General features: G+C 40.8%; 1 protein-coding gene across 1 annotated transcript in view; it reads left to right on the top strand.

The window, feature by feature from the left end:
- Window positions 1-18,468, top strand: part of slc40a1 (solute carrier family 40 member 1) — a 38,343-nt gene extending 19,875 nt beyond the window's left edge. The window contains exons 4-8 of the mRNA XM_055637742.1: window positions 3,490-3,605; window positions 6,318-6,444; window positions 12,930-13,175; window positions 14,243-14,911; window positions 16,405-18,468. Of these exons, the coding sequence (XP_055493717.1) occupies window positions 3,490-3,605; window positions 6,318-6,444; window positions 12,930-13,175; window positions 14,243-14,911; window positions 16,405-16,739 (1,493 nt within the window). The 3' untranslated portion in view covers window positions 16,740-18,468. The remainder of the gene's footprint in view (window positions 1-3,489; window positions 3,606-6,317; window positions 6,445-12,929; window positions 13,176-14,242; window positions 14,912-16,404) is intronic.
- Window positions 18,469-25,103: the final 6,635 nt, after the last annotated feature.

Below are 25,103 nucleotides of genomic sequence, written 5' to 3'. Positions count from 1 at the left end.
GGGAATCACACCGTTTATAACTGGAGAATCACACTGTTTATCCTCCCTCAGCAGATACCTTCCAAAAATGATTTTTCACAATCCTTTTCAGGCCCCTCACATCATTTCTAAAGTGTGGCAACCAGAATTGGGCACAAGCGTATACATTATATTTTAGGCACACATTCTGGTGTGACCCCAGCACAGTATTGCAGTGTTGTTTCACTCATGAATGTGATATTAAAATGAGACCAGCTTTACCTTTTCAGATGGATATAAAATAAACATACCAGTTTGTAGTAAGGTGAGCAAAGAGTTCATAAGTTGGCTTTTCAACATTTGTTCTGTAACTGCTACCACCAAAACAGTTCACCTGGTAATCCTTATAAATGTTATTTGCAAATATATCCATATCTGTACCACATGCATATTTTAATTAAATCAAGGCATGTACAGAACATGGCCTAGACCCATTATGTCTATTCCTTGTCTTTGTATAATTAATGTGATTCTCTAGCCTTTTTCCTTTTATTCTGCAATTTTTTCCAACAAGTAATAATCCAATTTCACTTATGAAAGCCACGTTTGAGTCTGCTTCCATCATCTATTCATGCAAAGCATTCCCGATCATAACCTTCTGCTGTGTCACATTTATAACTTTGTGTCTCCTGAATTTCACTGTGAATCATTTTAAATCTGTGACATCTGGAAAAAAAAGTTCACGGTTTTAAATGTCTTTATCTTACTACTCCTTGCTGTTCACTGCTCCGATAATCCCAACTTCTCTAGGCTGAAGTACGACATCTCTGGCATCATTCTATAAATCTCTTCTGTAACCTCTCTCGGGCCTCAATATCTACATGAAGTACGCTGCCCAGTATTACTTAAAATACTACAGCAGGGGTTCAACCAGCAATTCCTAACATTTACTAGCCAACATTTCATAATATGTCACTTCTTACATTTATATTCTATTTAAATTTATAATATTTATTTATATTCTATATTTATTTTTATAAAATCAAGATTTCTGAAAGATTAGCAAATGTATGTATTGCAGAATGAAGAGGTCTGGATCACTGCCTCAAATACATAAATTCCAATCCTACCAATTTCTGTCCAAGTAATGAAATAACTCTGGAACCAAAAATAAATATTAGTTTTAATAATGATAGTTATGGAACAACATGACTGATGTAAAAACTCACCAGGTTCACTAATGTTGTTCAGGGAAGAAAATCTACTGTCCTCACACAATCTGCCCAATAGGTAATTCCACACTCACTAAGTACAGAAGCAATGAATTGCAGATGCTGGTTAATGCACAAAAGGACACAAAATGTTGGAGTAACTCAGGCAGCATCTCTGGAGAATATGGATAGGTGATGTTTCGGGTCGAGCCTGAAGAAGGGTCTTGACGTGAAAAGTCACCCATCCGTGTTCTCCAGAGATGCTGCTTGACCTGTTGAGTTACTCCAGCATTTTGTGTCAAGACTCACTGATGTGGTTGACTCTTAGCAGCCTCTTTTAGGACAGTAAAGGCCAGACAATAAATCTTAGTAATATTGGTAGTAGTGTCCATAACCTTTGAATGAATAAAATGTCCATCTGTGAATGTCCACAATAGTTATTACATTTATACAGTAATTCATTGTGTGTTCTTGTGGCCTGGAGCATGCGAGAGACAAAATGAATGCAAACCTTTCTTAAATAAAATGACTAACTTTGAAAATATAGACAGGTTTAGGTGATATATTATATATTAGGGTAGCGTTCGTAGGTAACCGACTGTGTGGACAATTCACATAAAATACTGCACTGATAGATATGTCTTTTGAACGAAACATTGAATGAGGTCTCAAAAGCTATCGCAAATGAACTTTAAAGATCCTGTCACAATGTTTCAGAGAAGACCAGAGAAGTATTCCCTAAAGTCTTGGTCCATGTGCATCCTTCAAACCAACTACTTTAAAAGTGATTATGTTGTCACGGTCACATTGTTTAATGCGAAACCTTGTCGTGTGCAATTAGGCATCCAATTTCCCAAAAGTAAAAAAAAGAAGAGCATAGCCTCTTTTCAAATTCTGAATATGAGACATATTTTGTACCTTGTATCTTACTCTGTCTCTATTTCCCTATTGTTTGGGGTTTCATTCCTGTTTAACAATGGAGTCTCTTTTGCTTTGATTGATTTTGTTCTATGAATTTATTTTTTCTTAATTTACTTTATGCATGTGTGCACAATCGTATATATTTTACTTTCTCTATTTGAATATTTAGAACTTATTTATTTATGCGCCATGACAAAATATAATTGGAGTGTAATTTTAAAAAAATGTATAATAGATTCGCTCAAGATGATACTAGGACTGGAAGGTAGACACATAATGCTGGAGTAACTGCAGGTCTCCAGAGCTAAGGGTCGAGAGAACAGAAAGATTTCCGGCAAGAATTGAAAGGCTATGTTATTCCTGTTGGACCATTGGAGGCTCTGACTTTTGGAACTGGGTGCAAAGGACTTTATGTCTGGAAGTCAATCAATAGGAATAGGTCAGGCATGCCAGTTCTATGCTTTATAAAGCTACAAATATCTGCATTTTATGCCTTTTGTGCCATGAACACGGTGTATTTTATTGATCCAATATCTCTCAGTTGACAAAATGAAATCCACCATCAATGGAAGCCGACATGAAATAACTAATGTAGAACAGGGAAAAGGCAAGAGGGAAAATAGACCACTGGATAGACGTTTATTTTTCAATATTCAAAGGATCTGGATAAGCTGTTTCATTCATTTCTGTTACTTGAGAAATGGAAAGGAGTGACGCTATACATCACAGATTTAAAAGAGAAAAATAATAAACAAATACTACGCTCTAGTTTCTGTCGTGGAGTAGATTGTGACTGACTCCCCTCCCCAATCTATGCACACCCCCAAGCCTTTCCACTGGTCACTTCAATTTCATGTTTCATGTATTTTGTGTTTTTATGACTGATGGCAAATCAATTTCCCTCCTGGGATGAATAAAGTTCTATCGTATCGTATCTACTTAGAATGAATGCACATCAGTGAAGTATCAACATTGATTAATGGGTGGTCAAACTGACCTTGGGGAGTGTGGATGAAATTGTGCCAGGCTGTAAAATTTCCACTGACAATCTCTTACCTGATTTCAGAAAACTACAGTTGCAAATAATCCCAAATGAGCCAAAATTCCACCTGCTGATAATTTTACTGGTTTTTATTTTTCTTTTCCAGTAAAATGATTAGCAGTGGACCTTTGGTTCCAGAGTCTTTAGATATGAGGTTCTTCTGAAGATATACATGATCTCTCATTTAATCTTGTGAATATGTCCAAAAATTGTAAGACATTGGACATGTGATAAATATCTAAATTGTGAACAAATGGCACAGCGCTGCTGTACATTGGCTTCTAGTTTCTGAAAACATTTTGTGAATAATCATGATTCATTTCAATATAACCAATTCTTTTCTCACTCCTATGATAGTTGCCCAAATATCCTTGATTGTTCAGAATGTCTCGGTCATCATTTGTGGCATCATCCTGATGATGGTTTATATGTTTAAACCTTCTCTTACCACCATGTTCCATGGATGGCTACTCGTAAGTCTTCATTTACTAGTTGTTCAAGTGTTGAGCTTTGGAATATTTGACTGTGCAATGTGAATGTAATGTGAATATGGAATTTGTATCAATATGCAGTTTCAGACAATGCAATGCAATGATGATATTCTGCCAGTTGAGGACCAATAATGCTGGCATTGCTGGTGAAACTGCAGAAAGTTGGCAGCAGTTTTCAGGACGGCAAAGTGGTGCAGTTGCTGCTTTTCAGCGCCAGAGACCAGGATTCAATCCTGACTATGGGTGCTGTCTGTACGGAGTTTTACGTTCTCCCTGTGACCGCGTGGGTTTTCTCCGGATGCCCTGGTTTCCTCCCACACTCCAAAGACGTACAGGTTTGTAGGTTAATTGGGTTTTTTAAGTTTTAAATTGGCCCTAGCGTGTGTAGGATAGTGTACGGGGTGATCAATAGTCAGCTCGGGGTTGGTGGGCCGAAGAGACTCTTTCTGCGCTGTATCTCTAAAATAGTCTAAATGTTATCTGCGGCTCTCCCATGGTATCAGCAAGCAAACTCGCCTCACCTTCCCCCTCACTGCCCCTCATTTTAAATAATGTGTTTTAGAGAATATCATTCTCATCTGATGAAATTCGTGGCCTAATGAAAATTTAACAAAATATTTTTTGAACTGTGCTCAATCCTGTAGGTGCCAGGAAAATCAGCGAAAAGTGAGTCAAGTAGAGACCCTGGCAGATTTCACCGAACATTTTGTGTGACTGGTTCCACGTGGGCCAGGGGGCACACTTTTACTTACCTAGATCTTTGCAACTTCAGTTCTACACCTCACCCACCTCACCACCCTCCCCATTTGTGAATGCCTCTACCCCATTCCCAAAACATAGAAACATAGAAAATAGGTGCAGGAGTAGGCCATCCGGCCCTTTGAGCCTGCACCGCCATTCATTACGATCATGGCTGATCATCCAACTCAGTATCCTGTACCTGCCTTCTCTCCATACCCCCTGATCCCTTTAGCCACAAGGGCCACATCTAACTCCCTCTTAAATATAGCCAAATGAACTGGCCTCAACTACCTTCTCTGGCAGAGAATTCCAGAGATTCACCACTCTCTGTGTGAAAAATATTTTTCTCATCTCGGTCCTAAAAGATTTCCCCCTTATCCTTAAACTATGACCCCTTGTTCTGGACTTCCCCAACATCGGGAACAACTTCCTGCATCTAGCCTGTCCAACCCCTTAAGAATTTTGTAAGTTTCTATAAGATCCCCCCTCAATCTTCTAAATTCTAGCAAGAAACTCCCAACCCCATTGCCTGTCAACACTTCAGACCATTTTCTTTGGATTTGTAGAACCCCCTGCAGTTGTGTTATTCCCCTTTCATGTCCCCGGCTTCCATACTGTCACCACTAGTTTTGTGCACAATTTGAGATAAGGTCCAGGAGTTATGGGGACTAGACCTCCAATGCTCCATCGTGGGCTAAAATAGGGCTCCTCAGCTTCACTTCAATGACATCCAGAACAGGGAGCGAAAAATTCAGATAATATCTATGATTTTCCAGTGCTTTTTGTTTTAGAGTTTCTGAAATAGCTTGCATTGTACTGTTTAACAATATAGTAAATTCAAGCACAGGAGAACATTTATTAGTATGTGTTGCCACATTGTCCCGTATTTTAGCAATCCAGCACTTTTCCCAGTCATTGCTGTTTGTGGAGGTCATGAGAGAGGTTATATTCCCATACAAAGTCAATAACGCTTATTTTGTCTATATTAACGCTCAGGTTATTTATTGTCAGAGACTTCTTCACGTTTTCAAATTATGTGAAAGCTGTGTTTATTAAAGATGGTGGGAATAACATTAATATCTCACAAGAATAAATGTTTGATGCGTTTTAGAAGACAGTTATATTATTACCAATCTTTTGGATTATTGATCGGATCCAATCAGATTTCATGTAATATGCCTGGCTGCTTGTTCGGATTCTGTAAGTTAGACTGTCGTCCTTTAGGATGTAAACTGGGGCAATTATCAGAGAACTAGTGGCAAGCCATGTTATGCCTGGAACACAGAGCAAGCTGGATTTGGGGCATCACCTATTCTATCTGGGCTCAGTGTGAAGGATGCAGATACCATTGAGGCCCCAGAGTCACAAGCAGCCCTTGATGGAGGGCAGAGCTACGATACCACCAAATCTGGGAGATACTAAATGCATCAAAATTGTTGTTAATATCTTTTTAAAATCTAGTACAAATTTGAAAAATAAGAATGTAATAACACATTGACACAGTAATAAATTATCTTAAAAACAATAAAATAAAAATTCATGAAAATAATTCATCTTTAATCTCCAAATGGGAATTCCCATTCTTTGCCAGGTTTGACCGGAGCAAGATTTCAGGGCAGAATCGCCAGTTTAATGCTGGGTTAACCTGGTACAATTAGACTGCTCAGGAACAATAGCAGCAGGCGCTTGGTTTGTCCCAGACTGATTGTGTGTCTTATAAGCTCGGACTTACTTACATGCAGGCATCACCCCCTATTTACATGATATTTTCTCTGTTACTCTTGCTTATTCTCACAAAACCTCTGAAGCGTGCACTATTCAGCCATTCAAGTTACATGAATGCTACATAAACCAGGACGTGATATTGATGCTGTTCTTTTATTAAAAAAATATGAACATCGCTCTTTCAATCAGCAGCTTCTGATCTATTATCTCTGTTTAACTTTGTTGTAGACTGGCTGCTACATTTTGGTCATCACCATCGCTAACATTGCAAATCTGGCAAGCACCGCCATGGGGATCACCATTCAGAGAGATTGGATTGTTGTAGTTGCAGGAGAAGACCGAAGTAAATTGGCAGGTAAAGTCAATGCCTTATTCCAACCCTGTTGCTACATGAAGAGTATGCATCCTGGATCAGCACAAAATCTGTTGATCAATTTTCCGACTAACCAGTTCTTTGCCTACAATCTCGACCCTGGTGGTGTGTGAGAACAACTCACTAGACTACATTGCAACATTAAAGCAGACTATGATACTCTGCTCTACATAAGTCTAATGACAAATAAAGGTCACACCTAATCTATTAATTTAGTGTGCATGAATCATGCAATTATTATTTGCTAACAGAATATATTTTTTACGATTCGTATACACCTGATTATTTATTAATAAGTAACCAGACCTAATGTTACGTGCAACACCGTCTGATATCATGTTCTGTTAAGGGCCTCTCTACTTTTTATCTTGCACCCTTTAGTAAAGAATAAATCAATTGTACTGCATGTCAAGGCCTTAGGCTTTCCCAATAGATTTACTCAAAGATAATCATTGATGAATTTATTTCTGGATTTGTTAAAGCTGTCAGCTTGTTGTATCAGCTGTCCAATGTACACAATGTAAAAAACAGACCCACTGATCGATGTTAGCAGGGTGGTGATAATTATAGAACAGTCAGCTCCTTTATGCTGCTCTAGCTCTGCGATACTTGCATGTGCAGGTCAGAATGAAATGAGGTCTTGCATATCGTTTTTTATGTGCCCTCTGATTAACCTGGTAGTTGAGATAGCAGCTACAGTTAGTTTCACTACTCCTGGACTACAAATGGTAAAACATGCATTGCTGCGGTTTTTGCCTGTAGTCTAGTTATCCATGTTGGGAACTGAACTTGTGTAGATGTAAGGCAGGATTAGGATCTTTTTAATATCCTGGAACTGCCATTCCGTTTCGGGTCGAGACCCTTCTTCAGACTGGTTAGGGATAAGGGAAACGAGAGATATAGACGGTGATGTGGAGAGGTAAAGAACAATAAATGAAAGATATGCAAAATAGTAATGATGATAAAGGAAACAAGGCCATTGTGAGCTGTTTGTAGGGTGAAAATGAGGAGCCAGTGCGAATTGTGTGGGGGAGGGTTAGAGAGAAAGGGAATGCCGGGGTTACCTGAAGTGAGAGAAATCAATATTCATACCACTGCCCAAGAGAAATATGAGATGATGTTCCTCCAATTTTCCTGACAATGGAGGAGATCGAGGACAGAAAGGTCTGTGGAGGAATGGGAGTCCACACCGACCATCAATATTCTGTTCACATCAGTTCTATGTTATCTAATTTTAGTGGTTTAGTGTCTCTGTTTTCATTGAAGGAGATTGAGCAGCTGAATACTTTGGTCAAGTATTTCAGCCCAACAGTTATGTTTCCATTATCAGTTTCTAGATCCCGGCATGATTGAACCCATAGAGCATTTAACCACTTTGTGCCAATATTTGGAAACATTTTGTATTCACACCTCTTAATGGAATGGTGACCGTTCTTCAAAATCGGACACATTCCATAACGTAAGGAGAAGTAGTCAAGAACGTCTCATTCTTTGCCGCGGGGATCAGATCTTGGCCCACAAATGTTTATTATTTACAACAGCAACAGTATTTGAGGTCTGCAAAGCCGCCGGTGATACAAAAGTAGGTAGAAGGGAATGTTGTGATAAGAATTCAGTGATTCTGCAACAGGATATAGATACTTCATGTGGACAGGGAATCTCAACACACCCTGGTGTACCAGATAACAAACTAATCTGAACCTGAATCTGATTGAGCGAGTGAGCAGAAGACTGACAAATGGAGCTTAATGCAAGGAAGTGTGAGATCATGTGTAGGAAGGAACTACAGATGTCGATTTAAACCGAAGATAGACTCATAAAGCTGGAGTATCTCAGCGGGGCAGGCAGTATCTCAGGAGAGAAGGTATGGGTGACGTTTTCAGTCAAGACCCTTCTTCAGACACAATCAGAGATCATACATTTTGGTAAGTAATCAAAAGGCAGATTATTATCTAAATGCAGGGTGACTGCATGTCAGTGAAGTGAAGAGGGATCGAGATGTTTCAGTGCATGGATCGCAGAAAGCTAGCATGCAGGTCCAAATTGTAGTTAAGAAGGCAGAGACATTTGGCTTTCCTTGCAAAAGGGTTGGAATTTAAAAATGGAGGGATTGTAAGGCAGGGTGGGTGCTGGTGAGACTTCAACTGGATAACTGGGCAAAGTTTTTTTTTGTTTAACCCATCAAATAAAGAGTATTAGTGAAGACAGTACGAAGGAAATTCACCAGAAAATTCCTGGGATGAAGAGGTTGCCCTACCCAGAGAGACTAATTTGTTTGGGCCTGTATTCCTTAGAGTTTAGAAGAAGAATGGGGAAAAATGGATCTTATTCAAACACGTAAGACCTTAAGCGGACATGACTGTGTTGATGAAGGAATAGAATGGTATTGAGACATTACACAGGTGAGGAGTGGAGACCAGTACACATCAGCCATGATCACAACAACTGATGGGGCAGGTTTGAAGGGCCTGATGGTCTACTGTTTCTATATCCTTCTGTTATTATGTTTAATTTCCATTCTTCTGGATTTGTGACAGCTAATGCAAAATGTCTGTCAGCTTCCTGAATGCCAATCTTCAGATTTGTTCTACGATAGGCCATAGAGACCCTTCCTCAGTCGTGGTTTTCTTCATATGAATGTGCATTTAGCCTGAGACTGAACGCACCAACCTGTGTACATGGATACAGGCTCTCATGACAGAGTTTGGTACATCTTCACCTTGCATCATTATTTGAGAGGGGAGGAAAACTGTTTGGGCGGTTCCTTTTCAATTGTGAGCTCCGGCGAGGAAGCCATAATTAAGAGATGAACAACAATATGCTGAGGAACATTTGGTTACAGAGATCATCTAATGTGACACAACATTGACTCATCGACCTCAGGTTCTCATGCTTGGACATTTGCGGTTAGGGGTGGTTCTTACTGTATCAGCAACACAGTTTCAATGAATAATAGCAGATTACATTTCTAATGCACAATGGTATAGCAGGCAGTACGGTTGCCTCATAGCCCCTGCTACGAGGGTTCAATTCTGACCTCCGATGCCGTATGTCTGGAGTTTGCGCATTTTTCATGTGACCGTCTGTTTTTTATGTGGAAGTGGTAGCCTGCCATCTTCTCGAATTGTTGCAGTTTATGCAGTGAGGCACTCCAACAATATTGGGTAGGGTTCCAAGAAAGGAAATGCAACATCTTTACCGGTCAGGATGATGTATTGAATTTAGGAAATGTTGGAGCTATTGATGCTTCTTTATGGACTATGATAGAGGTCATGGGGGTTGTGCTGGTGCTCTAGGAGGAGTATCATCCTCTTTTTATCTGCTGAACACAACTGGAAAATATACGTATAGTTTATTTAGTGCCAATCTTCCACCAGTAGAAAATAATCCTTTAAGAACTGTTAATACATGGACAAAGGAAAAAATAGGCTAATGTGTTCTTAGTCATAGACAATTCAGCTTTGACGGCTGATAAAGTATCACCTGTTGGTATTTATCTATTAAATTAATTATCATCTGTGTTTTTGACAGTCCATTATTACATCATGCAGTCCAACATCCAGTTTAGAGTCACAGAGAGATACCACATGGAAACAGGCCCTTCAGTCCACCGGGTCCACACCAACCACCTATTATGGGTGACCTAACCTCCTATTATTCATTGAAACTGTGAAACTGCTGATACAGTAAGAACCTCCCCTAATCTCAAATGTCCAAGCGTGAGGACCTTCAGGTCAATGAGTATGATATTCCCATTTTTAATTCTCCTCACGTTTACATTATTCCTGGATTTTCCCACTCTCCTACACACGGGGCAATTTACAGTGGCCAAATAACCTACCAATCCGCACCCTGGGGAATTTCACATGACCGTAGGGAGAACATGCAAACTCCCCACCGACAACACCCAAGGTGAGGATCGAAACTGGGTCTCTAGCACTTTGGCCTCATAAGACTAACAAAAGGTTCGAATCAGCCCAATGAAGCAAACATACCAGTGAGCACTGCATACTGCTGCTCAGGAAGGTGGAGACTGATTGTGGCCTCAAAGACATTCATAGAACATTATTACTTTCAAAGTGGGGAGACTAATGGCAACAACTCAAATATTTCCATCTAAAGCGACAAGAATAAGTTTCAGTGAGATTTTCTCCAAAGGTGATGTTCAAGATTAGACATGCACAAACCATTTGTTGCGAGCTGCTACACCTTGGGCTCCTAATTGATCTGGATTTATCCAAATCTGCTGATTATTGAGACAACTGCGATTGAGAGGGAAGGATCCCGGGCTCCAACTGCAAGGGCATTCCTTCATCTTTTAGTAAGTCTACTGGTTCCTCTTCAGCATTTCCTTGCAACAAGATAGAATTGCCTTGCTCTGTGACTGCCGTAGAAGGTAGAGATGGTTGCAATCGTGAACAGTGAGTTGGGGATCAAGCTTGTTGGTTAGTAAACAAATCTTAAATAACAGATGTTCCATTTGAATTCATAATTTAGTAAAGCATCCTATCAGGAGGAATTACTCAAACCGTAGGTACACAAAAATGCTGGAGAAACTCAGCGGGTGCAGCAGCATCTATGGAGCGAAGGAAATATGCAACATTTCGGGCCAAAATCCTTCAACTCGAAACCCTTCAAACCCGAAACTCAAATCGTGTTTGGATTAAGACGTAGCCAAATTAATATGTCTGAAATGTCATGGAAAGATTAAAAAAACACTGCAAAATACTAAAGATAGACACAAAAAGCTGGAGTAACTCAGTGGGACAGGCAGCATCTCTGGAGAGAAGGAATGGGTGACGTTTCGGGTCGAGACCCGTATGTCTATCTTCGGTTTAAACCAGCATTTGCAGTTCCTTCTCACACATTATATTTTAGCTCGTGGGGATGTTCCTGGCTTTGTTGATCCAGTTCCGGATGTCCTGACATATTCCACCATCTTGCCTGATGGTGTTGCACAAATATGTGAATGTTTACAATAGACAATAGGTGCAGGAGTAGGCCATTTGGCTCTTCGAGCCAGTACCACCATTCAATGTGATCATGGCTGATCATCCCCAATCAGTGCCCCTTTCCTGCCTTCTCCCCATATCTCCTGACTACTTTATTTTTAAGAGCCCTATCTAGCTCTCTCTTGAAAGCATCCAGAGAACCTGCCTCCACCACCCTCTGAGGCAGAGAATTCCACAGACTCACCACTCTCTGTGAGAAAAAGTGTTTCCTCGTCTCTGTTCTAAATGGCTTACTCCTTATTCTTAAACTGTGGCCCCTGGTTCTGGACTCCCCCAACATCAGGAACATGTCTCCTGCCTCCAGCGTGTCCAAACCCTTAACAATCTTATATTAGATTGCCCGTCAGTTCCAGTGAGGTCAAGCAATGCTGATGGTCATAATATCTATTTTGTTGTAGCTAGTAACTCTCATCCAGTTTGCAACCTCAATGCATTGTTTTGTGTTTTTGCCTGTGGTGTTTGCCACGAGGTAAAAAAGTGAGATCATCTTTAAAATCTACCTCTTCAGAGGCTGGATAGAAACAAATTGTTTCTTGATTGAGTTTTCTTGAGGCCACAATCCTACCCTATTATCTATGATTGCGTGGGAAAGTGAACATTTTACACAAATAAACAAATATTTTAACTTACAATACATTTCACAGATTCAAGGTCAGTACAAGAAACTTTAGTTGAAAATCAGTAAAGTCCTTTTGTGTTCTAAAATATGGGTGATTGTTTCATAACAATGGGTTAGATGGCTGCTACTGTGCACTAAATATCTATGGTTATAAAGTTCATGCTGTTATCACGAGGCTTACTTATTAAAGAACTTTATACAGATGCATCATTGCACAGTCATTCTTCAGCAATAAACCAATTCATTGATGTTACTTCTCCATATTTATAAAGGGCCTGTCCCACTTATGCAATTTTTTCGGCGATTTGCCGGCACCTGTCATAGTCGCAGCAGGTAACCAAAAATTTTCAACATGTTGAAAATCCAGCGGCGACCAGAACAAGGTACGACTCTTTGGGCGACTACTCACGACCATACAGGCTTCACCCTGCGACATGTCACCAGGGTGTCGCCTGTACGGTCGTGAGTTGCCTCCTTAGTCGCCCAAATGGTCGTAGCGTCTTCCTGGTCGCCGTTGAGTTTTCAACATGTTAAAAATGTTCAGCGACCTGCAACGACCTATGACTGGTGCCGGCAGTCGCTGAAAAAGTCGGTAAGTGGGGCAGGCCCATAATACTCAGTTTAACTGATAATTTCACATACTTGGCAAAACCACTTATGGAAACAATGTTGTTAAATGTTTTTGTTAAAAAAAATGCTACTGTCACCACTCTTAATACAAATAATAAAATGCAAATAATATAAGGTCCTTACTTTTTTGTTGTCGATGGATGGATGTTGAATGTACAACTGGCTTTATCTTCCGATAATAGAAAAATATTTTTCCATCCCTGTAGATATGAATGCAACAGTTCGCAGAATTGATCAGGTGACAAATATTTTGGCTCCAATGGCAGTTGGACAAATAATGACATTTGGCTCGGCAATGGTTGGCTGTGGTTTTATTTCTGGTTGGAACCTGTGCTCCATGTGCTTGGAATATTATCTGCTGTGGAAAATTTACCAAAGAACACCTGCACTGGCCATCAAAGCAAGTCAGAAGAGCGATGAACAGGAGATGAAGCCATTGAACAAACTAAAAGGTAATCAATAACGTTGTCAATAACCAGTTAAGGTGTCTAGACAACACTCAACCCTACTTTGTGTGCATGTGCAATATGCCCTAACCCTAGATATTCGAACGTGTCGGTTCCAATGTACTCAGTCCTAGTTATTCTAATGTTGCAAGTGAAAAAAAAATACAGAAGTTAGTATCTAACTTGTTGCAAATCAATTACAGTCTTTACTGTGGGCATTTAAAAATCTATATGTTAGATTGTTGGATCTTGGAATAAATACTGAAGTTGTTTTAAATGTACATAAAGGGTGACACCGACACTGAATTATGAAAGAAATATAGAACAGTTGCATGTTCTCTGAAGGTTCAGAGATGATGGCATTGTTAGAAGTGTTGCCGCAGAAGACACTACATCAGGAGTTATAGTGACGGGTTTTCGTCCCAGCCAGTGGAAGCCTGTCTATTCTTCCTGGAGTTTGGCAGGTTTGGGGGGGGGGGGGGTCTTGTTCTGATGGCATCAAATGAAACAAACCCTTCCAACACACTGAGCCTGGCCATTTAGAATCAAGATCACACTTTGCCAGCAAGCTTTGGTTGGGTAATTCACACAGAGGTGATGGAGCTCCAGGGGGCCCTGGTTCAATGTTAACATCAAGTGCTAACTCTCCTGAGTTTTCACACTTTCACAGTGCTCCCATTCCTTCCAAATCCAAATTACACACTGATAGGTTAATTATCTCCTGTAACTTACACCCAGTGTAGTTAAGTAGCAAAATAAAAATCAAAGGACTGCTGCTAGACTCGAAAAAGAATAAGATGTAGGGTTTCAGAGAAATAAGAAGAAGAATAGGATTGTTCTACTGGGAATTAGCATGGATCCAATGGACTGAATAGCCTCCTTCTGTATCTTATCAAGTAAATGTTAAGTCAGTGGAAAGCATGGGGGATTGTTCCTGTCACCAAGTTTAGTCCATCCAGAGTTAAAGGTGGCAGTGATAATCACAAAAAATAACAAAGAACATGTGTATTTTTGTACTGCGGTTCGTCTTGTAATGTCTGTGGTTATTGATTACTGATGTTATGTGTTTCAAGATATTGAGAGTGACCAAACAAAGATCGGAGAAAAAACAGGATCAGGTCAATCAGTCGAAGGTATTCATCTGATGAATGTGAAGGCAATCAAACAAGAGAAAAAGCAACAATGTGGTGATAAAATTCTTGAGCCTTTCTACACGTTCAGGAATGGGTGGGTGGCTTATTACAACCAGCCTATATTCTGGGCTGGCATGTCGCTGGCCTTCCTCTACATGACTGTGCTTGGCTTTGACTGTATCACAACCGGATACGCCTACACCCAAGGTTTGAGTGGATCTTTCCTCAGCTTGTTGATGGGGGCCTCTGCTGTCGCTGGAATTCTGGGCACAATTGCCTTTACATGGATACGCAGAAAGTGTGGCCTTATCCGTGCAGGCTTCATCTCGGGTGTGACCCAGTTTTCTTGTCTGATTTTGTGCATAATTTCTGTGTTCATGCCTGGAAGCCCCTTGGATTTATCCGTATCACCTTTTACGGAGCTCGCCAGCGCCTACCTGGGCACAAACACCTTGGTAGAAACGGTATTACCAACGTCAGAACCTCAGCACATCACCACAATTAGATACGGCAACTCGACGACTGAACCTGCAGACGGTGAGCAGTTTCAACCAGAATCGTACATCTCGATTGGCTTGCTCTTTGCTGGCATCATTGCTGCAAGAGTTGGTAAGTGTGAAACTCAGCTGAAAGGGCAATGAGAGATATGTGTAGAATAATTTGACCTTCTTTTTACCATGTCACAGGACGCTATGAAATCGAACAGGGCAATTTAGGGTTGGTACAACATTCAGAGGAGAATAGCGAACATGGCTTAGATAAGTTTTCTATTAATTTGATTTATTTTATGCTTGAATACTTGAGTATGAGTACGGCACGCGACAGCAACAGAGTTGCTGCTCTCCAGGTGCTTCGGTTTCCTCCTACACTCCAAAGATGTACAGGTTTGTAGGTTAATTGGCTTCGGTAAACAAATTGTAAATTATCCCTAGTGTGTAGGATAGTGCTAGTGTACAGAGACCGCTGGTCGGTGTGGACTCGGTGGGCCAAAGGGCCTGTTACCGTGCTGTGGAATAAGGGCATGTTGAATGATAGTTCAACTTTGAATAATAATTTACTCAATGGCAGAAAACTCTAACAACGAGAAACATTCATGAATGTGGCTGCGTAGGAGAGTGAGTGTGTATAAGCCGAGAAGTTGGCTTTCACCTATTGTTGGTGTAACGAGCCATCATTTGCTTAACCCCAATGCCCCATTATTTACCCAGTAAAACATTTTGGAATTGTCAAAAAAGAATTGGAAACAGGGAGGTTGTTTCCACCCAGACAGAGGGAGTATAGCAGAGCCTATGCGATTGACAACTTGAGTAGCAAAAATTACCATGACTGCATCTTTGAGTTAAACAAAAGCAAGGTTGTCAGGCCTCAAAGAGCCCATTCTCATTGCAGCCACAGACTCCCACATTAAAGGCTGAGGGAGTATGTGGGGATGAAGGGGTTCAAAGATGATCATCACTATATGTGGTCAACTTCTCTTCGACATGATCTACTGCCTTGATAGGCTGTGGCTCCAAGTAGCTCGATGGTCAAGTAGCTCCACACATTAATGAGATCATGGATGATCAGCAAGACAAAGATCCAGCAGAAAGTAAGATTGAAATACTACAAACAAGGAAAACTGACTGGAGGAATATTTTGATCCATCAATATGAGAAAAGTAGATGTCTTGATCAAAGTCAAAATGGTAACCTGTTGATTAATGGATCATTTGTGTTTCAGCACAATGTGCTCCACATAGTTTTGTAACTGTTGAACAAAGGTCATACTTGCAATAATGGGGAGCAAATTCAGTTGGCAATTGTAGAAATGTGCATAGTCATGTCATCAGGTATAACCCTTACATCAAGTAATTGCCAGCATTGTCCAAAAGACTGTGATGTCAGCTGGAACTAATTTCTAGGACAGGTTTATCAGTGACCTGTGCATTGAAAATGGGTAATAATTGATCCAGTGTCTGGGTTCTCGATGCTACATGTTGCTTGCCTAGCTAAAAACTATCGGTAGCATAGACTTTCCTCAACCTAGTAGGCTGCTTTGTTGTGTTGATTTGAGCACCTATTTTGTTTTGACAAGCTAACTGACATTTATTTATCTTTCTTCAGGGCTCTGGTCATTTGATTTAACAGTCACCCAAATCATTCAAGAAAATGTAGATGAATCAGAACGGGGAAAGATTAATGGTGTACAGAATTCCATGAATTACCTCCTCGACCTCATGCATTTCATCATGGTGATATTAGCTCCAAATCCAGAAGCATTTGGTCTTCTTGTAATCATTTCAACCTCGTTTGTTGCTATGGGGCACTTGATGTATTTTAAATATGCTTACAAATCATTGGGAAGTCAACTCTTTGCCTGTAGCTCCAAAGACTCAACATCTCAGGCCACCAACCCCAAGACAGCTGAGTGTGTGTCAGTTAGCACAAGTAATGACTAAAGAGATAATATCCCCCATTCTAAACTATACTTTATATTTTTAAGAGACCTACTTTTCGTGACATAGACATCTCAATTAATAACATTATACTAAACCCTTAATGAGCCAAATTTTCAGTGTGCCTGCAATTTTTTCCCTTCTGCTTCATGTTGTAATAAAATAATATTTTTGCAAGTGTGGCTCCAATGGACATCCTCAAGTGAATGATTGAAAACTTACTGATATGTTACATATTTGCAGTTCCAGTAGGGAGTAGTTGACTGATAAATATAACATTATGTGTCAAGGAATATTGTGCTAACATTGAAATAGTGCAGTGGCTAATAATACTGGTTTGGTCAGAGAAAAGCAGTAAAATGGTTTTGAGTGAAAATGCTACATTGTTTGTACTTGTATTACCGTATGTTATATGAGATGTCGATGTGGTTAACTTTTAAATGTATTATTGTTAAAGTTATTAACATAGGGGATATAGTCTCTTTATCATTTATAAGCTTCAAAATATAAAATATTCAAAATATAAGTTTCACCAGTATCTATCCTCCTCCTAACTGCTAATATAAAATTTGCCAATTTGCCATGGATATTTTTGGAAGTAGGATTTATTATGACGTCTAGATTAATGGGAGCAATATTTTGAACTAAATTGTACCTTGACATTGAATGTATGAGATGATGAAATAAGGAAATAATATCACACATAAGCAGATACACAGCAATGAGTTTTGGGGTGTGCAGGAAATGGGAACATTATCAACATGTGACAACAAAATCTACAGGCTGGATTATGTATTTAATCTTTCCCTGATTAATATAGTGGTAGAAATTATCAACTTTTGTGTGTTCAAAAGAGATTTTATTCTATACATTAAAATCTTCTTATGACATACTTATCCATTCAGATTAAAGTCATTGGAACATTTAGAAAATAGGCATTTTTCTATTTGTGAAATTGTTAATCTTTAGTTAACTGTAATCCTGTGGTACTTGGATGTTGTTAGTGAAGCTGAAAGACTGTGACTGCTCTCTTTCATCACATTGCCCTCAGGTCATTGTTTCACAAGGAATCCTACAAATATATATAAAGAAACATTTCACAATGTGCAAGATAACAGATCGGAATAACATCTTACCTCATAATTGTTCAAATTCATTTCACTGCACTTTATGTGCACGTGACGAATAAAACATTGACTTGACGACTTAATTGTGGAATAGTAGACATGGTATTCCGCTGTAACATATTATCCCATAGTCTAGCTCGTTTGAAATATTGATGGTTACCCTATGTCAATGGATAGGACGGAATATTTTCCTTGTTTGAAGGTGAACATTTTAACATCAATGTCATCTAATCATCGATTAGATATAAGAAATGAACAACAAGTATGTGTTGCAGAGATACTGAAAATAACCTATTGCAATTGTAATCATTTTAAGTGAAACTATGAAAATTAATCACAAACAATAAATTTGAATTTGGATCTTTAAAATGTCTAATTTTTACAATAAATATAACTACAGAAAAAATCTTTATGGTCAATATTTATGTTATATTAGAGTTTGAAATAAAATTTCTGGATATATAAAAGAGGCGTGTTAACAATTGTTCTAAAATCCATTTGTAATTTCTTTTATCAGCCTGGCTGAAAACATCATGGAAATAAACACTCCAAAGTCACAATTTTTGAAATTGAAAGCACTGCTAAATAAAATGTTGCAAAAATAACAGAGTTGTTGTGATGTTTTTTTACCTCAACTTTCCTGTTGAGAAGAACGATGATTTGATTGGTAAATTCCCCATCTTGTGTGGAGCAACAACACATAGAAATCAGTTGTTGTGGAAAATGATTGCATTTTGCTGTATAAAGTCCAATAAGTTCCAGGTTCTTTGGTCAAGACCCAATCTTGCTTGCTGCACTTCATAGCGGAGTTCATGCTGATTGGTTAAAATGTTTCAATTGTTGAAGTGTTCTTAACTTTTTAACTACTTTAGTTTACTTTTGAAACGTTTTAAAATGTGTTCAGCGTTTGGCTTTCATTTGTTTCTGAAAATCATTCTGTTGTCTGAAACCAGGTTTTAAAAGCACTAAAAAGTATTGGTATTGGCTTTGGTTTATTAGTAACACATTGTTTCCCAACAAGTGCGGCATATGCAGACAAATTCAGAAATGTCTAACTTGCTGACTGTTCGCCATCTGTGGTATCCTGACCATATTCCGATATCCTGTCCTTTCTTGAGTCCACAACAACATCTCACCATGGAGGCTGAGGGCTGTCCAGGTCAGGCAGTATCTCTGGAGGACATAGCTAAGCAATGTTTTGGGTCAGCACCTTTCTTCAGACTGCTTTGTGGTGGGGGAGGGGTAGAAAGCTGAAAATGAGGTGGGGGTGGGACAAAGCCTGGCATGTGATAGATGGATACAGGTGCGGTGGGAATGAGGGGTTGGCTTTTATAGGCAGAGGTCAGAGAAAACTACCGCTGATTGATTAGTACGACTGTCGGGAGTTATGGGGAGAAGGCAGGAAAATTGGCTTAGGAGGGAGAGATAGATCAGCCATGATTGGATGGCGGAGTAGGCTTGATGGGCCAAATCAAGATTCAAGATTCAAGATTCAAGATTCAATTTAATTGTCATTTGGACCCCTTGAGGTCCAAACAAAATGCCGTTTCTGCAGCCATACATTACAAACATAATTTACATAAACATCCATCACATCGCTGTGATGGAAGGCCTAAAAAACATCTCTCCACTGCACTCTTCCCACCCCCGATGTCAGAGTCAAAGTCAAAGCCCCCGGCTGGCGATGGCGATTGTCCCGCGGCCATTCAAGCCACGCCGGGTGATGCAAGGTCTTGGTGTTAGAGCCCCCGGCGTGCGCTCGCAGAGTCCCGCGGCCATTCCAAGCCGCGCGGGGCGGTGATGTCAGGCCCCGCTCCAGGAGCTCTTCGACCCCGCAACCCGGGCGGGAGAAGTCGCCGTTGCGAGAGCCCTGAAAAGCAGTCTCCCTCCAGGGACCCGCGGTCTCCCGGTGCCGCCGTCCGCCAGACCCGCAGTTGCAGCCTCCGAATCGCCGGAGGTCGGGCCGCAGCAGCAGCAGCGCTCCACCACCGCTCCACCCGCTCTGGACTCGGCCAGCTCCGCGACGGTGAGGTGAGTGGTCAGCACCAGAGCCCCCGGTCTTCCTGTTGGAGGCCGCTCCACGTTGCAGCCCCAACGACAACAGAGACCCGACAGAAAAGGTTGGGTCTCCCGTGCAGGGAGAGATTTAAAAGTTACCCCCTCGACCCCACCCCCACCCCCCCACACACACACCCCAACAAAAAAAAACAAAAACTATATAGAAACATAGACAAAAAATAATAAAAACGCGGGCTGCAGAGGCCGCTGCTGACGAGAGTCGCGCCGCCTAGCTATTCTGCCAGAATGATGTCATGCGCAAACTGGAGGAACAGCACCTGCTATTCCCATGGGAATGGCCTAATTCTGCTCTTATCACTTATAAAAAGAAGACAAGAGGGGATAAGATAAGAAGAGGAGTGAACTGTGGAGGCAGAGGAAGGGATATAGGTGGAAGGGGACTCAATGAGGGGAATTGGGTGTAGGATAGTGGGAGAAATGGATGTGCATCTAGGTGGGACACAGGGAAGAGAGTGTATACATAACCTAAAGTTGGAGAATTCAATATTCACACCGTTTGGTTGTAAGCTACCCATGGGAATAGCAGGTGCTGTTCCTCCAGATCTAGTAGGCCTTGGCGGACTGAGGATCTGGCTCACTGCATTTAATAAACACTTCTCAAAAACATACACTAAGTTTAATTTATTGCAATGGGTTTTTTATTTAATATATTAGTGAATATTTTAAATAATATATTAGTGAAATTGTTGAATTTTGGGCAGTGACTTGGGCCGTTGACTTTGCCTGCTAGGAACTTTCACAAACCTGATTGAACTCATGTTATTTATCACCAAGAAGACAACAAAGACTAGAGTTGCCTTTATTTCTTCGGCCTGGCCTTCTTCCAGAAGTTAAAATAAGCAGTGCCCTAACTAATTGTACCTCACAAACTCCTGCAAAAATAAGCCAGGAATTTCCTCTGAGGATTTCAGATTGATGGTGGATAATTCATTTGTGGGTTTGCACTGGTCTCTGACACATTCCTGGCAACATTACAGCAACAGTGTACAGCCAGTTCAAATGTAGTTGCTGTGCCCGACCAATTAGTTGCAAAATACCAACTGGAGTGGAGCCAGCACATCAACAACTGAGAACCAGGGAGGAAAAGAATGTACAGAGCTAGAAATGATCCAAATTATGAATCGATCTCAATCAACCACCATCACCAATTTCTATCCAATTCTCTATTAGATGTTCCCACACAAGGTTTTTGCTGCTCTCTACTTATACAGTCAGCTCCAGACCTTTGCCAACTAAAATTTAAACTCATTCCCAGACATAAAGTTGTTTAGTTTAGGGATACTGCGTGGAAACAGGCCCTTCGGCCCACCGAGTCAGTGTCGACCGACAATTGCTCCGTACACTAGTTCTAACCTACACACTCAGGACAATTTACAGAGACCAATTAACCTACAAACTTGGGATGTGGGAGAAAACTAAAGCACCTGGAGAAAACCCATGTGGTCACAGGAAAAACGTGCAAACTCCGTACAGGCAGCACCCAAAGTCAGGAGTGAACCCGGGTCTTTGGCACTGTAAGGCAGCAACTGTACTGCTGCTTCACTGTGCCACCCAAGATAAAGGATTAGATGACTAGCATCTGATCCAGGCGTAAGGTCACAGGCAGCGAAAGGTTGCAGAGATGTCATGAGATCAGACAGGAGGTTTAGTTCAGTTTAGAGATGCATTGTGGAAACAGGGCATTCGGCCCACCAAGTCTACGCTGACCAGCGATCCCGGTATACTAACACTATCCTGCACACTAGGGATAGTTTTTACAATTTTTACCAACGCCAAATGAACCTACAAACTTGTACGTCTTTGAAGTGTGGGAGGAAATCGGAGCACCCGGAGAAAACCCACACGGTCAAGGGGAAATCCTATCAAATCCGTACAGACACCACCTATAGTCAGGATCAAACATGTGTCTCTGGTGCTGTAAGGCAGCAACTCAACCGCTGCGCCACTGTGCTGCGCCATTCGAGGCGCTCGATGTCCTAAAGGGGTGAGAGTGTGGATCCTGCTACCAAAGATCGGGTTGAAGTGGATGGTGAAGCTGAATTTAAGGGGAATGTAGATGGTAAGAGAGAGAGGAGGAAAAATAGTTAGGAGAAACTTTGGTCTCACAGTCAACCTGAGACAGATTACCCCACAGTTTTAGTGAGGCTGATGCTGGACAACACTGCTGATGATCAGAGAGATCTGTCCAGTGCCAATCTGTAGCATGACCTGGAGAACATTCAGACCCTTGTACAATTCATCCATGCCCTGTCATTCAATTATTTCATGTTCATAAGTGATAGGAGCTGAATTAGGCCATTCAGCCCATTACATCTACACTGCCATTCAACTATGACTGATCTAATTCTCCCCCTCAACCCCATTCTCCTGCCCTCGCCACATAACCCCTGACACTGTAAAAATCAAGAACCTATCAATCTCTGCCTAAAAAAAATATCCATTGACTTGTCCTCCATGGCCTTCTGTGGAACGATTTCCACAAAGTTCCCAGTACTAATACAATAATGGATACAGGACCATGTAGTAATAGTAGTAATAGTAATAGTAATATTTATTTATATAACACTTTTAAACAAAATCACTTTGAACCAAAGTGCTTTACAGAGATTGATTAAACTAATTGAATAGATTAAATGTCAATAAATCCATATAAAATTAAAAAAAAGAAAAAGAAAAAAGACACAGAACAGTACACTATAGAAATCAACAAGAAACGTCCCCCCACAGCAGAATTCACTGTGAGGGAAGGCACTAAAAATATCCAGTTCTCCTCCTCATAGTCCACCCGAGGTCGGGGTCTATATGGGGCCTCCTCAGCCAACCCGGCGTTTTCAGGCCCTCTTGCCGCGTAGGATGCAGGCAGCCCCTGCATTACATAGGTTTCCATTCCCGAGTGCTGACCATAAGCCAATAAGCCAGAGATGATTGTCATGAACCTGTCTTCATTGACGGAAAGGAGATGGAGAGAGTCAACATCTTCAAGTTCCTGCATTTCTCTAAAGATTTTGCCATGGATCCAGGACATTGATGCAGTCACAAAGAAAGCTCATCCACATCTCTACTTCCTCGGAATATTGAGGAAATTTGTCATGTCGCCAAATGATCAACTGAACTTCTACAGTTATAGGATACTGAGAGAACACTGACCCGTTGCATTATGGCTTGGTTTGGTGCCACGAATGCCCAGGAATGAAGGAAGCTGCAGAAAATGGTGGTCATTGCCCAGTCTTTTACATCAAATAAATCTCCAGGGAATGCTGCCTCGAAAAAGCAGCTATTATTATCAACAACCCACACCACGCTGGCCAAGTTTTCATCTCACTGCTACCATTGGGAAGAAGGTACAGGTACCGGAACCATGACCTCCAGGTGCAAGTGGAGCCATCAACAATCAGGCACTTGAAGCAGACAGCACAACCCTAACCACAACCCTACCTCAGCAACAATCTACAATGGACTTTGTTTAAGTTGCACTACCTACTTCTATTTACACTGTTATGATCTGATTACCAGCGGTAGAGTTGCTGCCTTACAGCGAATGCAGCGCCGGAGTCCCGGGTTCGATCCCGACTACAGGTGCTGTCTGTACGGAGTTTGCACGTTCTCCCCGTGACCAGAAGAATTTGTGAACAGTTGGATTTTCATCAGTCAAGTCATTCAGAACTGGCAAAGCCCTTGCGTCTAGTCTTTTAAAAGGTTAATGTTTAACATGATGATTGCTCGTGTGAATTGTTGTATTCAACGTCAATGTCAGAGGGTAATGGTGGATGGCTGTTTGTCAGGTTGGATGCAGGTGACTAGTGGGGTGCCTCAGGGATCTGTGTTGGGTCCTTTGTTGTTTGTCATGTACATCAATGATCTGGATGAAGGGGTGGTAAATTGGATTAGTAAGTATGCAGATGATACCAAGATAGGGGGTGTTGTGGATAATAAAAAGGATTTCCAAGTCTACAGAGTGATTTAGGCCATTAGGAAAAATGGGCTGAAAGATGGCAGATGGAGTTTAATGCTGATAAATGTGAGGTGGTACACCTTGGCAGGACAAATCAAAATAGGACGTACATGGTAAATGGTAGGGAATTGAAGAATACAGTTGAACAGGGGGATCTGGGAATAACCGTGCATAGTTCCTTGAAGGTGGAATCTCATATAGATAGGGTGGGTAAAGAAAGCTTTTGGTATGCTAGCCTTTATAAATCAGAGCATTGAGTATAGAAGCTGGGATGTAATGTTAAAATTGTACAAGGCATTGGTGAGACCAAATCTGGAGTATGGTGTACAATTTCGGTCGCCCAATTATAGGAAGGATGTCAACAAAATAGAGAGAGTACAGAGGAGATTTACTAAAATGTTGCCTGGGTTTCAACAACTAAGTTACAGAGATAGGTTGAATAAGTTAGGTCTTTATTCTCTGGAGTGAAGAAGGTTAAGGGGGGATGATAGAGGTCTTTAAAATGATGAGAGGGAGAGACAGAGTTGATGTGGACAAGCTTTTCCCTTTGAGAATAGGGAAGATTCAAACAAGAGGACATGACTTCAGAATTAAGGGACAGAAGTTTAGGGGTAACATGAGGGGGAACGTCTTTACTCAGAGAGTGGTAGCGGTGTGGAATGAGCTTCCAGTGGAACTGGTGTCAGCAGGTTCATTGGTATCATTTAAAAATAAATTGGATAGGCATATGGATGAGAAGGGAATGGAGGGTTATGGTATGTTTGCAGGCAGGTGGGACTAAGGGAAAAAAAGTTGTTCTGCACGGACTTGTAGGGCCGAGATGGCCTGTTTCCGTGCTGTAATTGTTATATGGTTATACGGTTATATGGTTTAGCCAAATAAGGAAAAGTCATGAAATCAATAAAGCCAGAGCAAGTTGGGCATATTGAACTTTGTTCAACTGCACGTTAACTGCAAAGCAAGTGTTCTTATAATGCTGATGAATGAGAATCCTGCGGTTAACCCAAAAAACAGATCATGGGACTTACGCTTATTCAAGAGCAAAATGACTGAAATTGCAAAAGTTGCATTTCCTTTAATTTCAGAAATTAGGAACTTAGAAGTTCCAACTGATTCCCCTGTCCAGTGTGGAAATCATCTGCCAAATAGTTCAACATTGCAATTTTACTCACATCCTCCTTACAATGATTTTTAATCTAATTTCTGCAT

Source organism: Leucoraja erinacea, chromosome 7 (genome assembly GCF_028641065.1).
Source record: "Leucoraja erinacea ecotype New England chromosome 7, Leri_hhj_1, whole genome shotgun sequence".
NCBI lineage: Eukaryota > Metazoa > Chordata > Chondrichthyes > Rajiformes > Rajidae > Leucoraja > Leucoraja erinaceus.
This window is presented reverse-complemented; position numbering and strand designations above follow the sequence as displayed.